Below are 26,091 nucleotides of genomic sequence, written 5' to 3' on the forward strand. Positions count from 1 at the left end.
TCTAGGGCAACTTTGTGTCCAAGTACTTGGTATTTTCCTACTGCTTACAACAAACACAGGAGGAAAGTAGCATGGAGGCGGGAGAGGGGTATAAAGCCTTCAGGATTAGCTTGCTATGAGCCCAATACGAGTTTCCAGGCCTTTGTGGTTTCCCAAACATTTATTAAGCTCTTAGGCTCCATTATTGCAGGGTCAGAAAGGATGGGTGTGGGGTTTCAGTTCTTGTTCCTGTTTACTTGATGTTTGACTTGGGGCAAACCACTCAGCCTTAACCTCAATTTTCTCGAAAATGAGGATAATGCTCCCAAGTCTTGTGTCGTTACTAAAGTTGGGAGGAAAAATGAAGTCATGGATGAAAGCTCTGTAATCGTAAAGCACTGAGTGAAGGTAGACATCTGGTGACCTGATCCTTATTTAGGGTTAAAAGCCCAGGCTGTGGTTAGAGGCTGCCTTAATTTGCATTGGGGCTCCATCACTTCCCATCTGTGGGTCTCTGGAAAGGCTCTTTGTACGTTGGGTTTGTCATTTACCAGCTGTGGGTCCTTGGGCAGTTTAGTTAACCTCACTGTATTTTGGCTTTCCTCATCATTAGAAGGGTGATAACAACAATGGATAACTCAAAGTGTTGTTACAGGAAGCATACCACTTAGAACAGTGCCCAACATGTACTAGCTAATCAATAATGTTTGTTGTTTATCATCATAATTATCTCTGGGGATCTATGCCTCTCCTACTCCAAGGTTAAAAGACTGGGCCTGAGCCAATCAGCCCTGTGGGACCTCTGGTCTACAGTGATTGGGTCAGTAATGGATATGTGACCTAATCAGAGCCTATGAAATGAAATGAGGCTTGTACCTGCTGCAAAAGACACTCCTACACTAATGCTGGATTCAAGCATAGAAGAATCTAACCCTGAGAGCTGCTCTCATACATACTGTATCTGTGAGTCTCTCATTGTTGGAAGAGGTCATTGAGAGGATGTGGCTGCCAGTTGACTTATGAACTGGACCCAGGCAATTGGAGGCTCCTCACACCCCCATCCCCACCCCCACCCCCACCTTTGGAATGTATGCTCTGCTCACTGACTCCACAGTGGAAGCCATTTTCAAGGACATAACCTTGAGAGAGTAAGGTGGTGTTGAGACCTTCTGGACTGAAAATGTGACTGAACCCAGTTATAAGGCCTCTAAGTAAACTTTTACGATTCCGGCAGGCAATGAAGAGAATAATTTGTCTTGCGGCCAGCTCAAGACAAGCCTTGTATATAAGTTCCCTTGCCTATTAAAACTACCACCTTCCAATCTGTAGTGGTCTGCCTCTTTCTTGGGTCTCTCCTTGCCCTCGGGGCATGCGGGGGCAGTTTACAAAGCCCCACTCCTGTGCTACTATGAACCGAAGTCAACAGAGAGGAAGAGAGAAGAGAATGGTAAGAGAAATTCTGTACTTGTGAGTTTGATCCCTGAGCCAATAGTGATCTCTCTGAATGTCTGTCTGTCTGTCCCTTTTTTCTTAAGTCCATTAGAATTGGGTTTTCTGTCACTTACAATTGAATGAATTCTATATGATACAACAGTATTATTATCGTATTATGAGCTCAGACAATATGTTCCCAAATTCGCCAGAACAGTTGGGTCTTGCTGTTAACACAAACTCGGCACTTAGTACATTTTTCATCCTCAGTGTGTGGTCACAGAATTATGAATGACGATCCTTCATCCAAATGATGGGCACTTTTAAGGATGAAGACAACACTGCCCTTTTCCAAATACTGGTTGAGAGCACAGACTAGGGACAAGTTCGGAGCTTCAAGCTCATGACCTTCAAGCAGCAGCCCCAGGGCTGGAATGGAAATTAGCTGAGACCATCATTTCAAATTTCAAAAGGTCACCATTTATGAATAGATTCTTTAATGTTCACCCAAAACCGGATGATAAATCAGAAATGAAAGGATAAAGGGCTGAAACAATGGTTACACACGACTTGCTTTCCATGACCCAGTAAACTCTATCTGTGCCCAATTAGACTGGCAATGACCTCCTGGGGTTGCATTCAGACTTTTAACATCAGTTACTCTGTCACATGGCACCTCATCTAATAACCTTTCGCTGGCTGTCTGTGATAGAATTAGCAGGGGTTGGAATGTCCGTGTTTGAGTGTTTCCTGATCAAAAAATACAGGATGAATATGGGGAAGAAATTAGATAAAACATCCCTTCTGAGTTCAGCATTAGTGCATCCAGTGGCCCTCTTAACACCCCCACTCGAACGTTAGATGGGAAGCTGTAAATTCATCATGTTCAAAACCTAATTACCAGCTCCCCTACAAACTTTCCATCAATAGAAGGCCTTGTCATCCATGCAGAGGTTAAAGCTAGAAACATAGGAGTCCCCTGACCTTGTTTTCCCTTGTCCTTGACGTTCAACAGGGAATTCTGTTGATTCCAGCTTTTAAGCATCTCCCAAAGCGATAGCCAATGTCTCTGTCACCACTGCCACTTCCCCAATGGGGAAATCCATCACTGAACCTGGATTATTGCATGGAGGACTTTTTTTTTTTAATTTTTATTTGTTTTGAGGGGTGGGGAGGGGCAGAGAGAGAGGGAGAGCAAGAAAACTGAGCAGACTCCACAGTATCAATGCAGAGTCCGATGTGGGGCTTGACCCCATGAACTGTGAGATCATGACCTGAGCTGAAATCAAGAGTCAGACTCTTAATCAACTGAGCTACCTCAGGTGCCCCTGCACGAAGGACTTTGAACTGGCCTTCAGATATTCTTCTTCCCATTGATTGTCCACACTGCAGCCAGAATGAGCCTCAAAAATGAAAACCTTATCATATCAGATTTTTAAACTTACATTGTAAATGTTCCAAAGGGCTCCTTTTGCTCCCAGGATAAACTTAACATACATTCCACAGATCTGAATGGCTCCTGCTATTCTCGGGACTCACCCCACCTATGAATTTACACCTGCCTCTAGCCACTACTGAATGCTTAGGCTTCCCTATTAGTCCATACTCTCTCTAGCCCTGAGACCTCTGTGCCTGCTGTTCCTTCTGTCTGGAACAACCTCCTTATTCCTTCATCTCTGTAACTCCCCTTCATCCTTCAGCTCTTAAGAGAATTGTAATTTTTCTTAGTTCTTTTTAAATGTTTATTTATTTTGGGATGCCTGGGTGGCTCAGTCGGTTGGGCGCCTGACTTCGGCTCAGGTCATGATCTCACAGCTTGTGAGTTCGAGCCCCGCATCGGGCTTTGTGCTGACAGCTCAGAGCCTGGAGCCTCTTCAGATTCTGTGTCTTTCTCTCTCTCTCTGCCCCTCCCCCGCTCACACTCTCTCTCTGTCTCCCAAAAATAAATAGACATTAAAAAAAAAATAAAAAAAATAAATGTTTATTTATTTTTGAGAGGCAGAGCACAAACGGGGGATAAGGAGAGAGAGAGGAAGGGAGACACAGAATCTGATCTGGGCTCTGGGCTCTGAGTTGTCAGCACAGAGCCCGATGTGGGGCTCGAACCCACGAACTGCAACATCATGATCTGAGATGACGGAGCCACCTGTAATTATTATTTTGGAAGATTCTTCTCAGCCCAGGGAGGAAGCAGCTTGGTGGTTAAAAGGAAAAACCACGGAGTCGTGTTGCTGTGAGTTCAAACTCTGTCTCAGATAACAACTAGGAGTGTGACTTTGGGCCACTTACTTAACCCCTCCATTCCTATGTTGTCTTATTTGTAAAATGAGGACGATAAGCATTGTTAAAAGGGTCAAATGTGATCACATAAGTTACTTAGCATAGTAGCTGGCACATAAATTCTCAAGCAGTGTTAGATATTATCATTATTGTTTCACTTCTATACACGGTCGCTTGAAAGGCTTTGTCTTTGGTTCCGTTCTCTTATTTTTCACACCCAAAATGTGAAATTTTTTTCACAAATGTATTTTCACATTTTGCCACTGACAATTTCTAAGTATGCGTTTCCAGATCGAGCTTCTAAAGTCTTCTCTTACTGGGGTTGTTGTAATAGCCCCATGGCTTAATCTCTCTGCTTCCCTTTTAAATCTCTAAAATCTGTTTCCACATAGCACCTGACTATACTTAAAAAAAAAAAAAAATGTCAGTTCAGACCACATCACTCCTCTGCTCCAAACCTTTCAATGGCTTCTCATTATCTTTCTTTCAGTCAGGTGTCTCAACCCCAGTTGCCACTGTTGACACTGGGGACTGGAAAGCTCTTTGCCGTGAGAACTGTCTTGTGCATTGCAAGATGCTTAGAAATCGTCCCTGGCCTCACCCAGCACCTGCCAGTGCTTGCCTACACCCCTACCTAAGTCGGGACAACCAAAAATGTCACCGGACATTACGAATGTCCCCAAGGGGCAAAACCACCCCCTGTTGAGAACCACTGCCTTGGCATAAACTCTTGATACCTTATGATAATCTTCAAGATTATTCCTGGGTCACATGCTCATCCTGAGAGCCAGGCCGGGGTTGGTGCCACATGGACAGAGAGGACAGAATGATAGAGCAATGGGGCAGCCCCCAAAGTAGATTAGAACACTGTTATCAGAAGTGGGGGGGGATGGATGAGGGGCTGGCCAAACAGCAAACCAGCAGGAACAGACATTCCTGGAAGCATCCTCAATACCCTTTGATTCTGCATTTCACTTTGCTTCCCAGGGCCCAGCACTGGGACCGGCCAGGAGCAATGTCTGTTCTCTGGAGGCCTGGCAGCACCCTCCCTCCCCTAAACTCTCCATCTTCACGCACAGGGTCCTTTAATTATAGGTAGAAGGTAGACAGTTCATACATTTAAGCCCCCATCCGCTAAAAACCTGAGGCCTCAGCTCTGTTTTCCTGTGCTTTGCTTTGTCTCACATGTAAGGTGTCTCTCAACAGATCCCGAGCCTCCAGCTCTCTGTGGAGTCGTGGCTGAGCTTTGTTGGTGTTCCTGAACAAAGACACAAGGCGCAATGAATCCTCCAGGCCCTGTCGGGCGTTCTACCAGCAGGGTTGCATTTTAATCAAAGACATTGCTTTCAGTGCTTGCTGGAACCTCACGTTGCCTCTTACATCCCAGTGGTGGTGCAACAATGGTGGAGCTTAGCTGCAGCCAAAGAGAACTCAGAGCAGAGAGACTGGAACGCGCCAAGGGGACTGTTTCATCTCCCAGTGGGGAAGATAAGGCACAGCTAGAAGGAAATCTTCTGAAGGAAGTACGAGAATGGTTCCTTCAGGTTCTCTCCTCAGCCACTGGAAGGTTGTCAACAAAATTAAAATAACAGCTGTAGCAGCCATTCTCCACGTTTTTGACCGCAGGACCCCTTTCTATTTGTGCAAATTACTGAGCTGCTGTTAACGTGGGTTATATTTACCAGTATTTCCTGTTTCGGAAAATAAAACTCAGAGAATTTAGAAATATTTATTTTAAAATTCGTTTTGCAAATATTAAACTCGACTGCATGTTAATACAAACAACATATTTCTATGGAAAATAGCAATATTTACCACCCTCCCTCCCCCCAAAAAGTAGAGGAGTGCTGTTTGTTTTTACATTTTTGCAAATCTCTTTAATGTCTGGCTTAATAGAAGACAGGTTCTCGTATCTACTTCTGTATTTGACCTGCTGCCAAATGTTTTGGTCGAAGCACAGGAAGAAAACGCAGCCTCACACAAATATGTGGTTGGGAAACACACGAGTATCTGAATAGCCTTCAGACATGATTGTGGATATTCTTCTTTGATATGACACCAAAACTCAACAAGAACTGATTTCTTAAAGGCTGGTGACTATGTGGAATCTGAAACCATATTAATTAACTTTTCATGTTCTTACCCACTAAAATCTTTGTTCTAATCCTGTATTTTGACCAAATCTTTTACCCAGGGATAATTTTTTAAGTAGGCTCCATGCCCAATATGGGGCTTGAACTCATGACCCTGAGAGATCGAGAGTCATGTGTTCTACCAAGTGAGCCAGCCGGGCACCCCCAGAAATAATTTTTAACATGATGCATTGGTCCTTTGAGAAATATTGGTCCACTGAGTTACACGGGTCTTCCAAATTTGGCACATTTCTTGACACAATATAAAAAAAAATCACATTCACTCACAGGGGCAGATACAAGCAAAATTGTAATTTTCATTTGAAATCTTGAATTTTACCCTTGGCAACAAATGCCATCAGTGGCTTTCCTCGAAGTGACAGGATCACTTAGCTCATTTTCAAGAAAATGTCTGCCAAATATCCAAGACCAAATAACCATCATTTGCCTGTCAGTCATTCTTTCAAGTGAATGTGGTGTTTCATGGGAAAAAAAAGCAGCTAGCTCAGCACACAACTCAGTTGCACAAATGCCTTTGCTGGAGACCAGCAGTGTAGCCAGTGAAGAGCTTTTGTGTGCTTCCCATGTTGTTACATGTAAGGCTTGAGATTTCATAAAATTTTTTTTAAATTTTTTTTTCAACGTTTATTTATTTTTTTTGGAACAGAGAGAGACAGAGCATGAACAGGGGAGGGGCAGAGAGAGAGGGAGACACAGAATCGGAAACAGGCTCCAGGCTCTGAGCCATCCACCCAGAGCCTGACGCGGGGCTCGAACTCACGGACCGCGAGATCATGACCTGGCTGAAGTCGGACGCTTAACCGACTGCGCCACCCAGGTGCCCCGAGATTTCATAAAATTTAATAAGGACACTTTGAAGGGACACTAGTGTTTTCTTGCACTGTGAGTTAGCGATGGTGATAAACACAGTAACAGCTAGTGTGGATGGGTGCTACTGCCTTTATTCGAGCTCAGGTTCCAGTAGTGTCACCCACTGTTGGCTTTGGCATCATTGGTGCAAATGTCAACACAATGAAAAAGGCAGATCACATCTAATTATTGCTCTGAGATAGTCTTGACCTTGCAGACTCGCGGCCATGAAATGGTCTTGGGAGGCCTTCCTTAGCCACTGGAGTTAACAACACATGCTCTGAGAACACTGAACTATCACAACAGTGTTAAGGATCTCAGTTGTCAGATTTGAAAGACTCAGGGTTGAATCCCACCTCTACCACTCACTAGCTGTGAGACTTTGGAAGTTACTATGCTGAATTCCCCTTGTTCATCAGTAAAATGGGTGTAATACCCCATGGGGCCCTTGAGAGAACTGAGATAATGCATGTAAACACTCAGTATGCACCTGCTATTGTTATCTATCAAGGTTCTAATGGAACTAATGGTTCCTCAGTGTGGCTTATCTGGGGGACATTCTAGAATACACATTTCTTAAAATTTTGACCACCTCATCAACCAGTATGAAAAGAACCTGGCTTAAGATCACTAGTTGGGTTCTGTGCTGACAGCTCAGAGCCTGGAGCCTTCTTTGAATTCTGTGTCTCCCTCTCTCTCTGCCCCTCCCCTGCTCATATTCTGCCTCTCTCTCTCTCTCTCTCTCTCTCTCTCAAAAATTAATACAACATTAAAAAAAATTAAAGATGTGTCACTAGAGACCATGAATCTGATTCCTTGGTAGGATCTCTGTCAGCTGTATCACTGGCTTTGCTCCTAGAAAGCAAAGATGCAAAGATTTGTGAGGGTGAGGGGACTAGCAGAATAGTGGTAACCATGGCCTGGAGAGTTTCTTGCTGTGGACAGAACTACGAACATGGGCAGACATTGCCCAGTGTCAGACACTGTTCTATGTGTTGTACAGATATTCGCTCATCAAATACCCATAGCAACCTCTGGGTGGTACAATAAGAACCTCCCTTTTACAGATGAGGAAAGAGACACAGAAAGGTTAAGTAACATTGGTATACTGTCGTGCACTGTTATACACTGTTGACCTTGGGATGTGAGCCCAAGCAACCTGACTGTAGAGGTGAGCTCTTAACTACTACACTATACTAGGAAAGCAGAAAAAAAGGAGGGGCGTAGGTAATGGCTTTTCCAGAAGGTTCTTTCCTCCACCACAGGACTTATATTTAAAAAGCACAATTTTGCTCTGAAATAACCTGTTAAGAAACCCTTTGAGTCACTCAGAAACTCTAAGAAAAATGAAAACTGTACCAAAAAGCACAGTGCAATGCAGATAAATATATGGCATGATTTTGAACAACTGGTTAAGTGTTAGAAAAAAAAGATTCCATTTGGACCTTTTTTTTTTTTGAATGGCTATGAGACTGTGACATTGAAACCACAAAAAGGAAAATGAAATCCAACTTAGATTTGCACTGAACATTGTCCACCTAATCATAATAATTTCATTGGCTTTCAAACTTCAGAATCGACCTGTAGCCCCAGCATGGGAGGCACTGGCATAGATACAGAACAAAATGCAAACAGAATGAATTCTTGACAATGTAAAAGTAAAAATACAACTAACAGATATGGGTGAGTGGAAGGGACAATGTGGACACCGTCATTCCAGAAAGGGGAAGCTGAGACATTCTATCCAAGGTGGATGGGGAAAGAAATAAAGATTTATGTTATCTTTAGAAATTGGAAAGGTAATCAATACAGAGGGTGGAGTGATTTAGCTAATCCTCCTCTATTATGGCAGGAAGTCGATAGATTGTAAATCAAGAAATAGAGGATAAACATGTTATTTAGACATACAGATGTAACCACTGGGAGAACCAAATCAGAAATGGTTAAAGAGGAAACAAAAATCTTGCTCTGAGGAAGAGAACTTGGGGTAGGGGGAGTAAGCACCCCTGAAGCAGATGCTTGTCATTAAAAGCCCTTCTGGATGATTTAATTTTTTTTTCAACGTTTATTTATTTTTGGGACAGAGAGAGACAGAGCATGAACGGGGGAGGGGCAGAGAGACAGGGAGACACAGAATCGGAAACAGGCTCCAGGCTCTGAGCCATCCGCCCAGAGCCTGACGCGGGGCTCGAACTCACGGACCGCGAGATCGTGACCTGGCTGAAGTCGGACGCTTAACCGACTGCGCCACCCAGGCGCCCCTGGATGATTTAATTTTTTAAGTAGGCTCCATGCCTAGCGAGCAGCCCAACGCGGGGCCCAAACTCATGACCCTGAGATCAAAACCTGAGCTGAAATCAAGAGTCGGATGCTCAACTGACTGAGCCACCCAGGCGCCTCTACATGATCTAATTTTAAACATAATGCGCATGATTAAATGCCTTCATAAATTATAAGATAATTTTTAAAAGCTTTTTGAGTAAATTGTGAAGAATTTGAACTGGAGGAGAAAAACACACCCTTTCCCATCTCTTTCACACAGTAGAGCACAAAGACAGGGAAATGATATTTATTACAAATTCACCAAACTGGAAGTAATAGTCCTTTCGGGGCAAGGGGATGAGATTCCAGTGATGTGGATCCAGCACAGAGGAAAGCTTGCCTGGCCTGTTTTGTTTTAAAAGTTTATATTGAGAATGCGTTTTGTGTTACTTATATGTTACCAGTGTTTTAAGAAAATACAATAAGAAAAATATGCCACTCAAAAAACATGACAAAAATCAAATATCCAGGTTTTTTTTTTTAAAAGACAGTTTAAAATTTTAACCAATGTGTGTAGTCACTCAATTTGTCTCCATGGATTTTTCTAGAAGTAGGCTATTGTCCTGCTTTCTTTCCCCTCTGCTTAAGGATAAGAAACCAGGAACTCTGAATTCGTTTCTACTCCAGCCCCCAGCACTTAGGAGAAGTCAGTTCTCTTCTGTGTGACCTACACAGCCTTTCAGTGAGTGCATTTGGCAAATGTGTTTTGAGCCCTTACTGTAGGTCAGGCTCCTTGGAGACATACAAGCCCGAAGAGAACGTTCTGTGGCAAGCCCTTTCTCCCCCTGACTAATACAGGACCCTTGCTCCATGTTCTGAGAGTCATCTGGTCCGAGAGACATCCTGGTCTGTTCACCTGGATACACTCTCTCAGCATCTTTCCTACGCATTTCTGGACTTACCAAAGATTCTGAGAACTTGTCTACTTTACTCTCTGCTGAGTCCTCAGCACCTAGAACACAGTAAGTGTTCGCTAAGGACTTGGAGAGCAGGGGATCCAGGATGGGTCTGCCCCGGCTGCAAACCACTCACTTCCCACCTCCCATTGGATCTCCAGGCTGAGAAGAGGGACCAGCCCGGGAGGAGGCGTTAGCCTGGGCTGGAGAAGGGAGAGGATCTGAGTTAGGAGGGGCTGCCCACTGGGAGGGGTGAGTCTAAGAATTTTGCAAGATTCGCTCAACATTAGAAACTTCCATGTCACTGTCATCCACCCCGTTTCCCCACAATAAGAGATACAATACTGAAAACAGTAAGGGGCCAAGAGCTTGCTTTCAGGGGAAGAGGTAAGATGAGGGTGAAGAGGTGCTATTCCACTGTGACCAGTTTTCTAGAAGCACCAGGGCAAGGTGAGGCAAAAACTTAGAAGGCTAGGGTCGAAGTTCGTGCCTGCGGGAAGCCAGGGAGGTCACAGGACAAAGCACTCCTTTTATCAAGCAGCAAAGAACTCCATTGAGGAGGAAACCCAGACCGTGGCAAACTGAAGAACATGTCAGTTGTGGGCTTAAAAGCCTTCCAGTTCACCCAGAGTCAAAGTCAAAGTTCTTACAACATCTTTCAAGGCCTTATACAATCTGGTATCTAGCCCCCTCGACTGATGTACTTGCTCCTCTGAGCTCATCCTCTTCAGCCACAGTGGCTCCCTTGCTCCTTGAGCACCCCAGTCACATCCCACCACTGGGCCTTTGCACTTGCTGTTTTTTTCCCCCTGTCTGGAATGATCTTTCTCCCAGTAGCTGCCTGGCTTGGCTCCTCATCTCCTTTATACCTGGGGTTAAATGTCACCTTCTCAGGGAAGCCCACCTTGATCACACTACACTTTCACCCTCCTTCCTGCTCCAGTGCATCTTCCAGCTTTTGGACAGTTTGGAGAAAGTCCATAGCGCTGGGCTGGGACTCTCCATTACCTAGGCTAAAGGGATGGCCTCGCAGCCCAGCCCCAGGGACTGTGACTGGAAAATCATCTTTGGAGGTGGCCCAGCATGAATTTTCCTTGGTTCAGACCTTATGATCTCTTGGAACCTAACCCCTGCCATCCCCCAGCACACGGGAGCTGAGCCATCACTCACCACAGAGCGAAAAAGCAGAGAAGAGCAATTATTATGCTGTGCAGCAGACCTTTGATTCAGATTAACATCATTGCCTGTTGATTTGATCTTTTTATTTTTCTCTAAACACTTAGAGCATTTTGATCACAAGCCGGATTCATCTCTGGTGAAAAGTACTATTTTGAAAAACCAGGACTTACATGGTAGTATATATTTTAAGGCATTTTCAGCTGATAAACCGCTAATTGGTCCTGCGGTCCTGTAATTTGCAAAGGGTCAAAACGATTTGTTGTAAATACACATCTGTATTGACCGCGGCATGCCAAAACCAGCTTCCACAGGTGAAGCAGAATTTTGCAATGGCTGAGATGTGGAAGACACTTCAACAGTTACCCATGATTTTTGGAACTATTTTAACAGGTGGGTGTTATTGTATTGCAAGACAGCTTTGCCTCATGCTGAATGGCATATGCCACGGAATACAGAGTGGTGGAGATACCATTTCCTAAACACGCAGGTAACTGAATATACATAGAATCTGAAGCACAAGGGATGGAAACAGGGTCTGATGGATTTGTGCACACTGTGTCCCCACAACATGTATTTACTTTTTTCTCTCCTCGAGTGTGCACCCAGGGTATTGCAAGAATTTGAAATGAGACTATTGAACTACTCTGGATAATCTTTGAGGGAAAAGATGGGAAATAAGGGACAGACAAATAATGTTGAGATATTCAACACAGTGACGTCAGTCTTCCTCAAAAACACGCTTACTGAATTGCTAACAGTCATGGCAGAGATTATAGGATATATTATTTTAAAAGTGGTTTGTGAACACTTAAGAGCAGAACAGTGACTGGTAGGGATTAGCATGGGTTCACCAGGAGAAGCTCAAGGTAATTGAATTACCCACCCTGAAGCGACAAATTCAATGAATATTTATTGAGTATCTAGTATGTTCCAGTTCTAGGTGGTTCAGCAAAATGTGGTGGGTAGAGCTATTTGATAATATTTCTTAAAACGCACAGGCTGAAAGGTAGATACATGGTGTCAGGTTTTGCCTGCCCCAATCTCATCCCAGGTGCCCACTTCTGTCCTCTCCAAGCCCAAGGTCATCAAGACCCAGGCCTGGTGGTGTATTGGTCTGCTGCATATCTAGTGGGTGTTTGTGCTCCTCGAAGATGACTTCAGGGGTGCCTGGGTGGCTCAGTCGGTTAAGTGTCTGCCTGCAGCTCAGGTCATGGTCTTGCCTTTGGTGATTTTGAGCCCTACATCAGGCTCTCTGCTATCAGCAAGGAGCCTGCTTAGGATCCTGTCTCCCTCTCTCTGCTCCTTCCCCACTCTCTGTCTTTCTAAAAAATAAATAAACATTAAAAAAAAATATATATATATATATATATATATATATGGTTTCTGCCTTTCTGAGTGCTGCGTGAGAATCAGGCTGCAGATCCCGAAGTAACAGCAATCTACACCAGAACTTGATTCCTGCCTGACACAGAGGCGAAAGCTCAAAGAAGTCAAACAAATGATGGGTCCCAGTGTACTCCTCAGGAAGTGGGACAGCCATGAACCTAGTGGCTTCCCCAAGTTTGCAGACACTCAAGTGCAACGTAGAAGATGCAACGATCTCCAGTGGTTTGCTTACTTGCATCTAATCAGGTTCTTTAAGAAACTCTGTTCTTCTCACTTCCAAACCATTGGTGTTGCCATTAAAAAAATACACACACACACACACACACACACACACACACACACACACACATCACAGGGCGCCTGGGTGGCTCAGTCGGTTGAACGTCTGACTCCTGATTTTGGCTCAGGTCATGATCTCACGGTTGCAACATGAAGCCCCACATCAGGCTCTGTGCAGAGCATGGAGCCTGCTTGGGATTCTCTCTCTCCCTCTTCTCTGACCCTCCCCTGCTCCTGCACACACACATACACACACACTATCTCTCTCTCTCTCTCAAAATAAACATTAAAAACAATTTTTTAAATTTACATTTGATTTAAAGAGGTGGTGTTTCTCAGAAGCCCAGTGCTACAGTATCTGAATCTTGTTAGCTTTACCATTTCTTTTCCTTGACCTTGCTGGATTTAGAGTAAACACTGGGAAAGGCTGGGATAATTCTTTTTCACAGTTGTTTCCGTTGTTGAATGGCTCAGAGCCAGTGACTAACACCAAACACTCCTTGGCACAGGAGTGAGCTGGTTGGAAGAGACCTGTCCATCAGGCCCCAGGCCCTTCAATAAAGGCAGTGCAGTGTGGTGGTTCAGGTGAAGCTTCTGGCGATCACATTGGCAGGTGACCCAAAGCAAGCGAGTTACTTCTATGAGCCTCAGTCTCCTCGTGGGTGGAGCAGGTCTGCTAACAGTACACAGGACTATTATGAGTTGCATCTATTTACCCTAAATGCTTATCCAAGTGCATGGAATACAGTCATGAAAGGCAGCACAGGGTAGGGTTGGAATACCAGCTCTGCCTCTTACTAACCATGGACTCTCTGGGTCTCCATTCTCTCCTTTGCAAAATGGGGATAAAAACAGTATCTACCTCCTGAAGAAGTAACAAGGATCAAACCATATTTGTCAAACACTCACTTAGAACAGTGGCTGGTATATAGTATGTGTCTGGGTTTTTTTTTAAGTTTTTTTATTTATTTTTGAGAGAGAGAGAGAGAGAGAGAGAGAATATGAACAGGGTAGGGACAGAGAGAGAGGAAGAGAGAGAGAATCCCAAGCAGGCTCTGCACTGTCAGCGCAGAGCCCAACGTGGGGCTTGAACTCACAAACCGTGAGATCATGACCACAGAACCACTGAGGCGCCTCTACGGTATGTGTCTGTTAAGTAAGTAAATAAATGCTCAGGATTTAGCCCAGACGTGAACATTCAGTCGGCCCCAGTAATCGTTGCTTGGTACACGCAAGGCGTTCATTAAGTGTCAGTTATTTCTTATTTCCTTGGCCCTTCCGGGTTCTCATGGCCCAGCATCTCCTTTTCCAGCTTCCTTGGAAGCAGTCCCCAGGATCTATAATTGACACCTGCCCTGTTTCCTGATTCCAGGAGGGAGGGCAGGCCTATCCTAGAGGTGTGTCCTCTTATGCAAGCCTCTTGGGCTGGAGAGCTGCTAGTCTAGACTTTACTGTTCATCTACATCATTTTGGAGCAAGCCTCAAGAGACCCTTAAAATGCTAGTCAAATCCTGACAACTTCTTCAATCTCTGCTTTTCTTTCCAATTTTCACCAGCCCCTCTGCTCCTTGCCCCCTAGGAGCCCCTGCGTCAGTGCTCCCTAGGGTTTTGTCATTTTCCCTGTTTATATTCATTGGCTTTTCTCTGGCCCTTCTTGTGTGCTTTCATGTCTTCAGTTTCCACCTATGTTTAGGTGATCCTAAGGTCATGCCTGGTTTCACCTCTGACCTAAGCTCTACAATACTGATCCTTAACATTTTGGAGGATACAACTCTCTCCTTAAAAGCACCTATTTACATAACATTTTTCTTCAAGTTTCATGAACTACTGAACCTCATGTATGGAGCAAATGGAGGGGAACTGCTGTCTAGACTTCCAATACCAGCTGCCTGTTTTTTGTGGACATTGGTTTCTTTACCCTCACTTACTCAGTAGCCATCTATGATTGACTCCACCTTCACCCTAGTCTCTAGGGTCCTGTTCTTTCCACTGCCATCAGAACACTGGCTCCTAAAGTTTCCCCCTTTTGCCAGCGCTGACAGATGCTGTTCCCTGCATACCTGGGCAGGGGTTGCATTTTCCTGGAGACCTTTAAGAGGGAAGGATCTCACTGACTTTCTTCCACCCTCTCCAAGTCTCAGGAAGAAGTGAAGTACTACCTGGGCAAAGAACTAAGTGCCAGTTCTCCCAGAAAGAGAAGAGGATGCACAGAATACCTGGTGAGATGAAGAGTCTATGATGAAGGCAAATAGTACAACCACCTCTCCCGACCCAATATTCTTTTATGAAAAAGACTATTTTTTTTACATTTATTTATTTTTGAGAGACAGAGTACGAGCAGGGGAGGGGCAGAGAGAGAGAAGGAGACACAGAATCTGAAGCAGCTTCCACACTCTGAGCAAGCAGTCAGCACACAGCTTGATGTGGAGCTCGAACCCACGAATCGTGAGATCATGACCCAAGCCGAAGTTGGACGCCCAGCCGACTGAGCCACCCAGGCTCCCCCGCCCCCAATATTCTTGAGAAAACAAAGGCTACTTCCAGAAATAAAATGTTGTTATGGATTCCTACATGCCTCTCCAGTGAGATATAACAGGAGTTGGCAAACTTTACTTCTTCTGTAAAGGGCCAGACAGTAAATATTTTAGGCTTTGCAGGCCAAGCAGCAAAATTGAGGATACTATGTAGGTACATATGCAACAAGAGAGAAAACAAATTTCCATAAAATTTTTATTGGCAACGTTCAGAAGTACAGATGCTTAAATTTGAATTTCTCATCATTTTTATGTGTCATGAAATATTATTGGATATTATTTAATTTTTTCAACTACTTAAAAATGTACAACACATTTTTAGTTTGTGGGTTGTACAAAAATAGTAAAAGGGCTGAATTTGGCCCATGGGCTATAGTTTGCCAACCCCTGAGATATAGTTACGTATCATGGTAGATATATACTACTGTGTTTTCGGCTTCCAGAATTTTAGAGACAAAGCATGAGGATATATACCCTGTCTATTGAAGAGTGTCAAATGAGTGGAGTGTAAGTGTGTAACTTTTATTTTAGCTTTCAACTGTGTTATATCTAATCTCTTATTTCCTTAATGATATTTTGGGCAGATGTCAAAACTTTCCAGTCACTTGTGCCTGTTAAAACTTCCAGATTGCAATGCTCTATCCATGTTTGTCCCTCTTAAAAAAATTTTTTTTTAACATTTATTCATTTTTGAGACAGAGAGAGACAGTGCGTCAGTGGGGGAGGGGCAGAGAGAGAGGGAGACACAGAATCCGAAGCAGGCTCCAGGCTTGGAGCTGTCAGTAGACAGCCTGATACGGGGCTCGAACCCACAAACCATGAGATCATGACCTGAGCTGAAGTCCGACGCTTAACCCACTGAACCACCCAGGCATCCCTCGTCCCTCTTTTAGCTTCTAGCACCTTCAGTATGCTGTGGCCGGGAGCAGAAAGAAAAGAAGGCCAAAATGTTACTTCACTCAACTTGGTGAAGGTGTAAACCTTTACTATTTGTTGTTACTGCTTCGCCAGCTAACACTGACGGTCAGGGTTCTCTGCATGGCGGGGACTTATGCGTTGTCTGTCTTGTGGAGACACATGCATTGGTTACTGGAGGCCTTCCCACTGCAACTTCCCTCTCTGATGTGGGGTATCTGAGTCTGATCCAGTCTCTTCCCTCCCACTTGGCTTCCGACACTGGAAACTCATGGCTCCACACTGCTGGACCAGCAGCTCCTGTGGTCCTGTGGTCACGCTCCTGTGACCACTTTCGAAAGGACTTCTTCCCTTTGGATGGACTCAGCTCTGGGCCAAGGTGCAGGGTTTGGGGAATGCAGCAGGAGATGACTCTCAGTCCTTGCTTCACCCTCAGGCCCAGCAGCCCTGTGCAGGGCAACATCTTTGTGAACATCATGTAGCTCTAACCAGGGTCTGCTTGCCTAATGGATGGCTCTCTTGGGTGGGATACTGACCAAATGGCTCACGCTCAGCTATTCACCAGTTCCACAGAACCCACTGAACCTCCCCATTCCAAAAAGGCTGCCCCAGTGTCATTCCCTCTCTCAGCCTGGTGTCTCCCCCAACTTCCCTGCCCAAATAGGCACACAAGCAACGTCCAAACCAGGAATGTGATGCCAGTCTCTCTTTTTTCCAGGCACCCTCAATCTTTATAAAAGATTCTTCTTGGAGCCACAGGTGACTCACTGAAGAACCACAAGTATTTAGGAGAAAGGGAGGTGGTATAAGAAAGCTAGCTTATCGTTTGTCTTTGCACATGGGTATTATCTTTACAGGATGAATTAAGGACTACTGGTCAACATATTATTTAGAGGTATGAAGGAATAAAGGAACCATAAGAAGCATAAAAATACAAATAGTTGAAAATGCTTGCTACTGTGTTTCTTCATTTTACAGGTATGGAAACTCATGATCAGAGATTAAGCATCTTCCCGGGTGTTGCAGGCAATAAACGGCAGGATCCAGGTAAGAACCCAAGTCTACCTGATCTCAAGCCCCTTGCTGTTATCCCATGTTCTCTGTGGTCAGAGAACAGTGCATAAATGATTAAAGGCCCATTTGCTCCTACAGTGAAAAAGTGGGCTTTGGCAGGGTCGTGTGGATGGAGGAAAAAGAAAAACAACATTGAAGTTTTGTGGGCTTCTCTTTAGCCTCAGAAACACTGGTGTCACTGGGGGGGCACTTCCACATGTCAGAGTATAATTTTTAAATGGTTAGAAACATAATTTTCCTAAAATATACAATGAGCTCATGTCAAGTTTTATTCAACTCCTCAATGAGAGAACTGGCAGAATGACAAAGCTAGTTCAAAGGGGGATGTTATATATATTTTTCAGGGAAAAAATTCTGAAGTAAGATTGTCAAGTTAGGAAACTGATTCATGTTCTAGAGAAAGGGCAATAAATCTACAACATTTGGGGTTATGTCTTCTAATGAACAGAAATCATTTGCACCTCTAATGAGCAAATTAATTTGCATCTTTCCACGTTTCTACAAGTAAACATCTAACTATACCACTGACCCTGAATCTGTAATGAAACTTAAGTCAAACAAAATTACATTCCCCTAGAGGATCCGATGACCCCTTTGGTAAGATTGTTAGAAACTGCTCTAAGAGAACATTCAAAGGATACAGTCATCTTTTTGTGGGCTTTTTTTTCTTGTTTTATTTTTTCTTGATGGATACCAGTAAGCCCACTAGTCACCATGCTAATAACCTACACTGGTTACCCAACCTTGGAACTCGGATCACTTGCCTTTTTTTCTAATCCAGAAAATAAAATGTCAAGTGATGAAGCAAACAGAATTACTTTCAAATCATCTACTTCCTTGAATGAGTAGGATGGTAGGGGGGCTGGTTTGAGGTAGAAGGAAGAGGAGTCAGTCCTTTTCAACAATGATAGAACTTAGGAATAAGATTCAGAATATTTAATCACCGGTAAGACACAAGACCAGTCAGAATAGATGCTTCCGTAGGGCTGGGGCAGGATCATGATGGACCCTGCTGGGCTGGGTCTTAACCCTTTACTGGACAAATCTCATAGATGTCTGGGAGGTTCCAGGATAGGCTAGGGTAGCTACAGTGGTGGTGGAAGGGGGAGGGTTGATGGGGGACTTGGGCCAGATGCTGTTTACCAAGAAGTAGGAAAGTATTTCAACATTTTAACAAGCAATATGGCCATACAGACATGTTCTAGTTGAATGTTATCATGCTCACACCTCAACCTCTGCCACCTCCCCAATCCTGACTGGCCCTACAAACACAGGCATAGTTACTCACCCCCATCCTGCCTTAAAGCTCCAGTTCACTTCTCTCCTCTATTTGCCTCTTGGGCTTTAGGGACAAAGAAGAAGCATGCAGGGAAAGGAACAGGAAGGAGGTCAAGAGTAAGGAAGAGAGTCAGAGCATTCTGTACCCACGTCTCAGGGAAGGTACTGCATCAGATCTAGGAGAGGAGGAGCAGAAGTGACTGGTTGGTACTGTTCCTAAGCTCTAGAGATAGACCAGGGCTCCCAACAGCCAAGGATCCCTGTCCTTATATTCTATTGGAGGGAGCTAGGAAATATGAAAAGTATGAGTTACCATATGCGAGAGCACCCAGCACAGAGCTTGGCACATGGGAAATACTCAACAAACGTTACACCCTTCTCTCATCCCTGTCCTCAATCACATCTTTGCAGCTTCCCCGAAGGCTTCTGAACACATAAATAAAGCTGCAACCCCATCTGGCTGAAAAAGTCAACCATCTGGAGATTTGGAAATATAGGGGAACTTCTAATGACTGGCTAATTTTTTTTTCAGTTTTTCAGCCAGATGTTTGATGTCATTCAGGCCCATCTGTAGCAGAAATAGCATTTTGTTGAAACTCTTTTCTGTCATTTTAAGTTCCTTGTCCTAAAAGCTAAGTGGGCTTTATTTTCTTCGTAAGCATTTTTTTCAATGAATTGAAAAAGTGATCACTGACTAATGGAGAACAATTCAGGAATAAAATACAAAAATATCAGAAATTTAGATTAAAAATGACTTTTAGATAATTTCCAGGGCTCAAAACTGGCAGCCTATGGATCAAATTCAACAATAAGGTAAGTTTGGCTTGGCAGGCACTGCATTAAAAATTGTTTTAATTTAGTTTCCCACATTTTATTTACTTAAAAAATTTTTTTCAGTATTTGTTTATTTTTAAGAGAGAGAGAGAGAGAGAGACAGAGACAGAGACAGAGACAGAGTATGAGTGGGGAGGGGCAGAGAGAGAGGGAGACACAGAATCTGAAGCAGGCCCTATCTAGGCTTGGAACTGTCAGCACAGAGCCCAATGTGGCGGGGCTTGAACTCGTGAACCACAAGGTCATGACCTGAGCTGAAGTTGGATACTTAACCAACTGAGCCACCCAGGAGCCCCTAGTTGCCCACATTTTAAAAATCAAGAGATCTTACAACTGGCTTTTTAATATTTGGAATATTGGGATGAATTTGGTACACATCGGCCCAGAGTAAAAATCAACTCAAGTCCCATAGTAATTGTCCCTTAGATGGGGGATTCTTCTCTCTGGTTTGCCTCAGTCCCCACCACTCTCTGTTGCCCCACCCTGAGACCACATTTCAGTTACTATAGATCTTCTCAAATGCAATTACTTCCCCCTCACCCACCATAGAATTAAGAGGACAGGGAAATCCTTGTTCCAAATGTTATATTACCTGCTTCATCTGCATGGACATTTAGATTTGTTACTCCCTAATCTTACCTGGGGCTTTCATTTCAGAATTGGGTAAACTGAGGCTCAAGGGAGGAAAATAACATGTACAATTCACAGAACTGTTAGCGACAGAAATGTGATGAGTCCTCGGGGTTCCTTGCTACCAGACCAGTGGTCTTTCCATTATGTAAATATATCACTTTGACTGTGTCTCAGACTTCAAGAGGTCTTAATGAGAGAATCATGCATTGAACGTGTTCTCATTCAAATGCACATGCTGCCATTGAAAACACGCAGCAAGTTGGGGCCCTACTTTGTGAATGCCTTGCGTGCTTTCCAGATAATGAGTCAGGCATTCGTTCTGCTTTCTGAGTGTGGGTGTCTCTACATAGGTCGATTGTTTTGTTGTTTTTTTTTTTCATTCAAAACGTGTCCTTTGCTGTCTCTGAGTGTGTGCCTGTCTGATGTCTCCTGCACTCCTGCAGATGCTGCACAGGCATGCTGAGTGTTCCGGGACCTGACACTTCTGAATGGAAAAACCCATGTGTCTGGGCATTCTCACGAGCTAATGTTTGTAGCAGTAGCAACCTATCCACTGGAGCATGAATTAATGTTCTCTAGCAAATGCTCTGAGAAGAAACATGGCTAAGGTGAAGTAGGGCCTGCTGGGTTTAGGTATATAACCTCAGGCAAGTCATATTATTTGTCTAGGCCTCAGTTTCTTCACCTATAAAGTGAGGATAATATGGGTGCCTGGGTTGGCTCAGTCGGTTAGGTATCCGCCTCTTGGTTTCGGTTCAGGTCATGATCTCACGGTTGTGAGATCGAGCCCCACATCGGGCTCTGTGCTATCAGCGCGGAGCCCACTTGGGATTTTCTCTCTCCCTCTCTCTCTGTCCCTCCCCACTCTCTCTCCCTCTCAAAATAAACTTTAAAAAATGAGGACAATAACAATGCCTACATCAATGAGCTCCTTTAAAGAGGAAAAAGTTAATTTTTCAAAATTGTGAGAACAGTGCTAGCATATAGTAAGTACTAAATATAAATGACATTCTGGTGAGTTATAGAAATGAAAACTGGAAACATCCCTTCTCTCACTTGAGTGATGTGATCCTTCTTAACTCATGTAATCATTGCCAGGCCCGTTGTAAATAGTCAATACTTGTTGCTTTTAACATCATAATGACTTAGAGGAGTTTCAGAAAATTTAGATTCCAGTGATCCACTACAGACCTATGGAAGCAGAGAATCTACTTGTGAGGCCTCATAATCTTTTTTTTTTTTAAGCTGCCCATGTAATTCTGATGATTTAGCCAAGTTTGGAAACATTGATGTAGTTTCATTATCCTTGAATATCTTTGGTGGTGGAGAATTCATAACCTCTTAAGGCTCCCCATTCCACACTGCATAGTTATTTATATTGAGGTAACACCTATTTTCCTCTAGCTCTTACTTCTACCCTCTGGAGGCCACAGAGAACATTTCAAATCTCCTTTCCATATGACAACTCTTCAGATATTTGCAGGCAGCTGTCATGTCCCTCCCAAGCATTCTCTTTTGGACAAAATAGTCACATTCTCTCATGGTTCTTAAAAAAGTGTGGATGAACTGACTCTTCTAATTTGATATTAGGGAAAACTGAGCTACAAGACCTCCAGTTATCCTTTGACACTAAAAGACCAGAAAAATGAGGATGCCGAGACTCTGGGAGACCAGGGATCCTGAATGAGAGATGGGTATGCAGCTTTATTCCACAGGATGAATGCTGCCTACTGCATGTGTCTTCTCATGCAGGAGATCAGAGGTTCCTGAAAATTCCTTGAAAATTTGCTATATTCATACACAAAGAAAAATCTTGGCTTCAGATTTTCAGCCAGGTCCATCTAGGTGGTAGTTCTACAGGTGTACACATAGCTAATAATTCACTGTGATTCATTCAAGTTCATGCATCTTACTGTATTTAATACTTGAAAAATGTAAAAAAAAAATGTATAGCTGGGTCAAGTTGCGTGAAGACTGCAACAAATTTTCTCCAAAGAATTCACCTAAAAACATATCTTAGATTCATCTAGTTCCATCTTGATTCAAATTCTCACTTCTCCCACTAAGCCCACAGAATGCCTGGGTGGGATTCCAATTCCTTGTGCAAACTGTGGGTGTAGGACATGATGTTGGAGAAAAGAGAAACCATCAGTTGAGAAATTCTGAGCAAGGATTCAGGGATTTTAGGCCCTAACAGGGGAAGCCAAAATTGGTGTTTAATTCTGCATTCCAAGGTTAGTTCCAAGAGGCAGAAGAATCAGAAATAACTGAAGCATGGTCTACATATGTACCTTGTTTGACTCAGATTTTTTATGACATCCCTAGAACCATGTATACATCAAAACATCCACCAAATCACAACTTTACAAAAGATAAATCAATTCTTTGTTGTCAATATAGGAAAGGGAACTATGGAACTTCCCTAAGGTAAATGACTTCATCATATCTGATCACCAATGATCACAAACTTTAGATTTTTGTCAATGTTTGGGAAATAATTATTCTAAAATTTCCATCAGTACGCTGGATAAAATAAGAGCTTTGAATAGTGCTAATTCATGACCACCTATTCCAAACTAATCATTTCCCAGATTAATAATTGAGGGTTGGAGTAGGTAAATGTCTTAGCCAAGGTCACATGCATAGTTTGCAGCATTACCCAGGTCTTCTGGCTTCAAGTACAATGATCTTTGTTGCATTTAAAGTAGTCTTTTCCTACCTGGGATTCCCACCAGTTGCAAATTTGTGTTGGAAACAGAATCAATGGTAGTAGTGCTACAGTCAGGAGAGCAGTTGTTCAGTGTGAGGACATGGGAAGAAGGCCAGGGAATGATGCAATATTACACTAGCAAGTGATGTCATAGCATGATTTCCTAAGAGATTTACATAAATGCAAGTTCTCAAAAAGCCCTGACAAATGCCAGCCAGTGGGAATGCAGGCATGGAGAACCAATGGCAAACAAGGGAGGGGAACATACAGGAAACCCAGATTTCCTTGCTCATCACTGTGACAAGCTTCACAGATTCCTCAGAAGCCTGAGAAAATTCCCTTTTGCCCCTCTAATCCAGTGCTTTCCCTCAGGCACATAAGCTCCACAGAGCTTTGATTTTCTTCTCTATTTTCCTATTTGCTACCACTGACATTCAGGCATTTCCCAGTGATGCTGAGAGTGACTCCTCATGTAGTGAAAGTGAGTTTAATCATCAGTCAGGCTACCCAAGAGCTTGACATTCTAAAAATTGGTCTTTCCTCTTCGTTATAATTTGGAGCAAAAATCTTCAATTTTTTAAATTAGAAGCTGTGATTTTTGGAGAATCAATCTTATACAAATGTAATGGGAATATATTTGTTGAGTTTGGAGATGACTTAAGAAAGAAAACAGATGGATACCAAATACTAACACTTCAGTTTTGTTTTGATCCCAAACAGTGAAACATCTATTAGTAAGGAAGTTTTGTTAAAATGTGTGTGTGCATGTGCGTGTGTAAGGGTTCACATATGTTAAGTCTCGTTGGCAATGCAAGTTCGTGAAAATATCTACTTAGACCAAACTCATAAGAAACTGATAAGACTATGTTAGAAATAAGGAAATAGCTCAGAGTGTGCCAGCCTAGGTCACAGTTTCTCCCTCTCTCTCTCTATCTCTCTTTCTCTCTCTCTCCCTTTCCCTCCCTCCAACCCTCTCTCCCTTTCGCCCTCCCTTCCCCTCTCTCTTCCTTCCTCCTTCTCCCTCTCCCTCCTCCACTGAAAGGCAATTTGAGCAGAGCCAAAGACCCCATCTCAAGCCACAGATCAAAGCAGTTCACAATATGCTTAGGAATTTTAGATTTGAAGACTTTGCTCAACTGCAGAAGCTGCCTAGAGTGCCACAAAATCACATCTCACGAAGCTTAAACCATAAACAATCAACAAGACCCAACCCCTTCATCCCACTCAGCATTCGTCTTGCTGGAAACAGTCTGGACATCCGCACATTCTCAGCAATAATTCAAACTATTCCTCTTTCCCCATCACTCCATCTCCCCCAACACCCACTGGAATATCACAATATCAGAAACTGCATTATTTGGGGCCACTGAGAGGAATTTTGTAAATACCTTCTAGGCAGCAGGTCCTCCACAGCCCCGAATGGGTCATTACTTCTTCATTCTTCCTGCTGGTTTCATTATCACTTGTAGATTTAGTCCTGCACACACCTCTGGAATATAACCAGTAGTCCGTGCCCACTGCAATGGTCATTAAACTAAAAGCTGCGAAGGCTCCCACGGTGGTGATCAACATCTGGATACCTCTGTCACACATCCTCATAATTCTTCATGGTACTCTGGATGGCTGGGGGTTGGAGGGGTAGGTTCAATGCCAGAGGGGAAAATCACTCTGCAGCTGGGTAACCTAGGGCAGGCTCTTCCAAAAATTCGGGTCTCCTTTTGTCACCATCCACAGAGACTTTAGGAAACCTGGGATCTCCTGTCTGGAGCTCTCTCCGGTTCCCTGGGTCGCCTATGGCCCTTGGAAGGGTGCAGGCTCCAGGGGGTTGGTCCACATCACTGCTGCCTTCTGAGGATCCCTGGGTTCCTTTCATTCCTCAGGAGCTTGGTAAAGATGAGGGTCCGTGCAGGGCATGGCTCCGGAGCCTGGAGCTGCCAGCTTGGTTTGAGATGCGCCTGGCTCCTCACAGCCCCGGGAGACTCAAGGCAAAGAAATCCAGAGAGGTCTATGTGTGTGTGTGTGTGCGTGCGTGCGTGTGTGTGCGAGCGCGTGTGCTGGGGGTGAAGGCGGATGGCAAAAAATAGCACTGCTGGGAGGCGAGTCGCTGAGAAGAGTGTTCATTGCTTCCCCAGCCTCCCAGGAAAGCTCTCCGCCTGCTCCTGACACCCCCGCTCAAACTGGAGAAAAGACAGAGTCCTGGGGCGGGGGCCGGCCGGTTTCATCGGAGGGCAAAGGTCTGCGGTGCTGAAAGGACAGCTCCCGCCTGTTGCCCCGCCTCTGCCTCCCTAACGCCCAGGCTTTAGGTCCGTGGTGCTGAAGGGACAGCTCCCTGGCAGCCGCGGCTGTTGCACCCCCTGCCTTTCCAGCGTCGGGGCTAGATTGCTGGGGTGCCGGAGGGTCAGTCCTCCCTCCCGCCGCCCTTCCCCAGTCCCTTTCCAGGCCAGCCAGCCGGCTCGGCTCTGCCTGGTCAATCCCACGCTCCGCGCAAAGTTTCCGGAGCCCAGGGCAGTCAGCGCCCCGGCTCGTCGGCGCTGCAGCACACCCTGTTCCTCCGCTCCCGGAAGGGTTAAGAAAAGGGGAAGGGGAAAGAAGCCCGCAGCGCACTCTGGCGCGCTCTCAGCTCCCACCCAGCGCGGCGTTTTCCCCCCACCAATGAGCCAGGCAAGTTTGCCTTTTGCTGCGGGCGCTGCTGGAGCCCATTGGGGAAGACCGAGTCTTCTTAAAGGGACCGGCAACTCCCGGCGACAGATCTATGTCTTACTCGGGCGGGTAAAAAGTGTGGTCACAGGCACATCTGTGTATAGTCTGTCTCAATTTGGCTCCCCAGAAAACAAACCAATATGTCTACCCTCCTTTCTCTGGAGCTCTCGTTTACACCGGAGACAACGTGCTCAGATCAGACCCGGAACTGTTCATATACATATGATCATGTATTCCTAAAAGACAGAAGGAACTGAACGTATATAGACTCTGTTGTACGCATATCACAGATTTGGGGCGATGGGGTGTGAGATATTGGTCTTTGATCTCATATACTTTAACATTTTTACATCTGTGGTGGTGGGGGTTGCTGGATTCAAGGTGGGATAGTCAATAAAAATGTCAAATTCTTTCCAAAAGTCCCTGGAATGTTCATTTGTTTACATTTTTGTCTAAGTTAGACCATGAAGCAGGTGAAGTTAGGTCTGCTTTCCTTGTTAGTCCAAAGTGCAAATGCCATTGCACACTTGAAAGCTAGTGAGAGTCTCCCTTTAAAATAGTGTTGCAAATGATCAGCATTTGACCAGCTTTCTATTACTATGTATTCTGGCTTACACATGAACACAGAGTTGACTAATGACAGTCCACAGAAATGCCAT

At 44.2% G+C, this 26,091-nt stretch overlaps 1 protein-coding gene across 1 annotated transcript in view; it reads right to left on the reverse strand.

The window, feature by feature from the left end:
* CACNG3 (calcium voltage-gated channel auxiliary subunit gamma 3) overlaps positions 1–24,331 on the reverse strand; it is an 83,856-nt gene extending 59,525 nt beyond the window's left edge. Inside the window, exon 1 of the mRNA XM_047838914.1 lies at positions 24,121–24,331. Coding sequence (XP_047694870.1) covers positions 24,121–24,331 — 211 coding nt within the window. The remainder of the gene's footprint in view (positions 1–24,120) is intronic.
* Between the last annotated feature and the right edge of the window lie 1,760 nt (positions 24,332–26,091).

The sequence above is a fragment of the Prionailurus viverrinus genome, chromosome E3, assembly GCF_022837055.1.
Source record: "Prionailurus viverrinus isolate Anna chromosome E3, UM_Priviv_1.0, whole genome shotgun sequence".
Classification (NCBI taxonomy): Eukaryota; Metazoa; Chordata; class Mammalia; order Carnivora; family Felidae; genus Prionailurus; species Prionailurus viverrinus.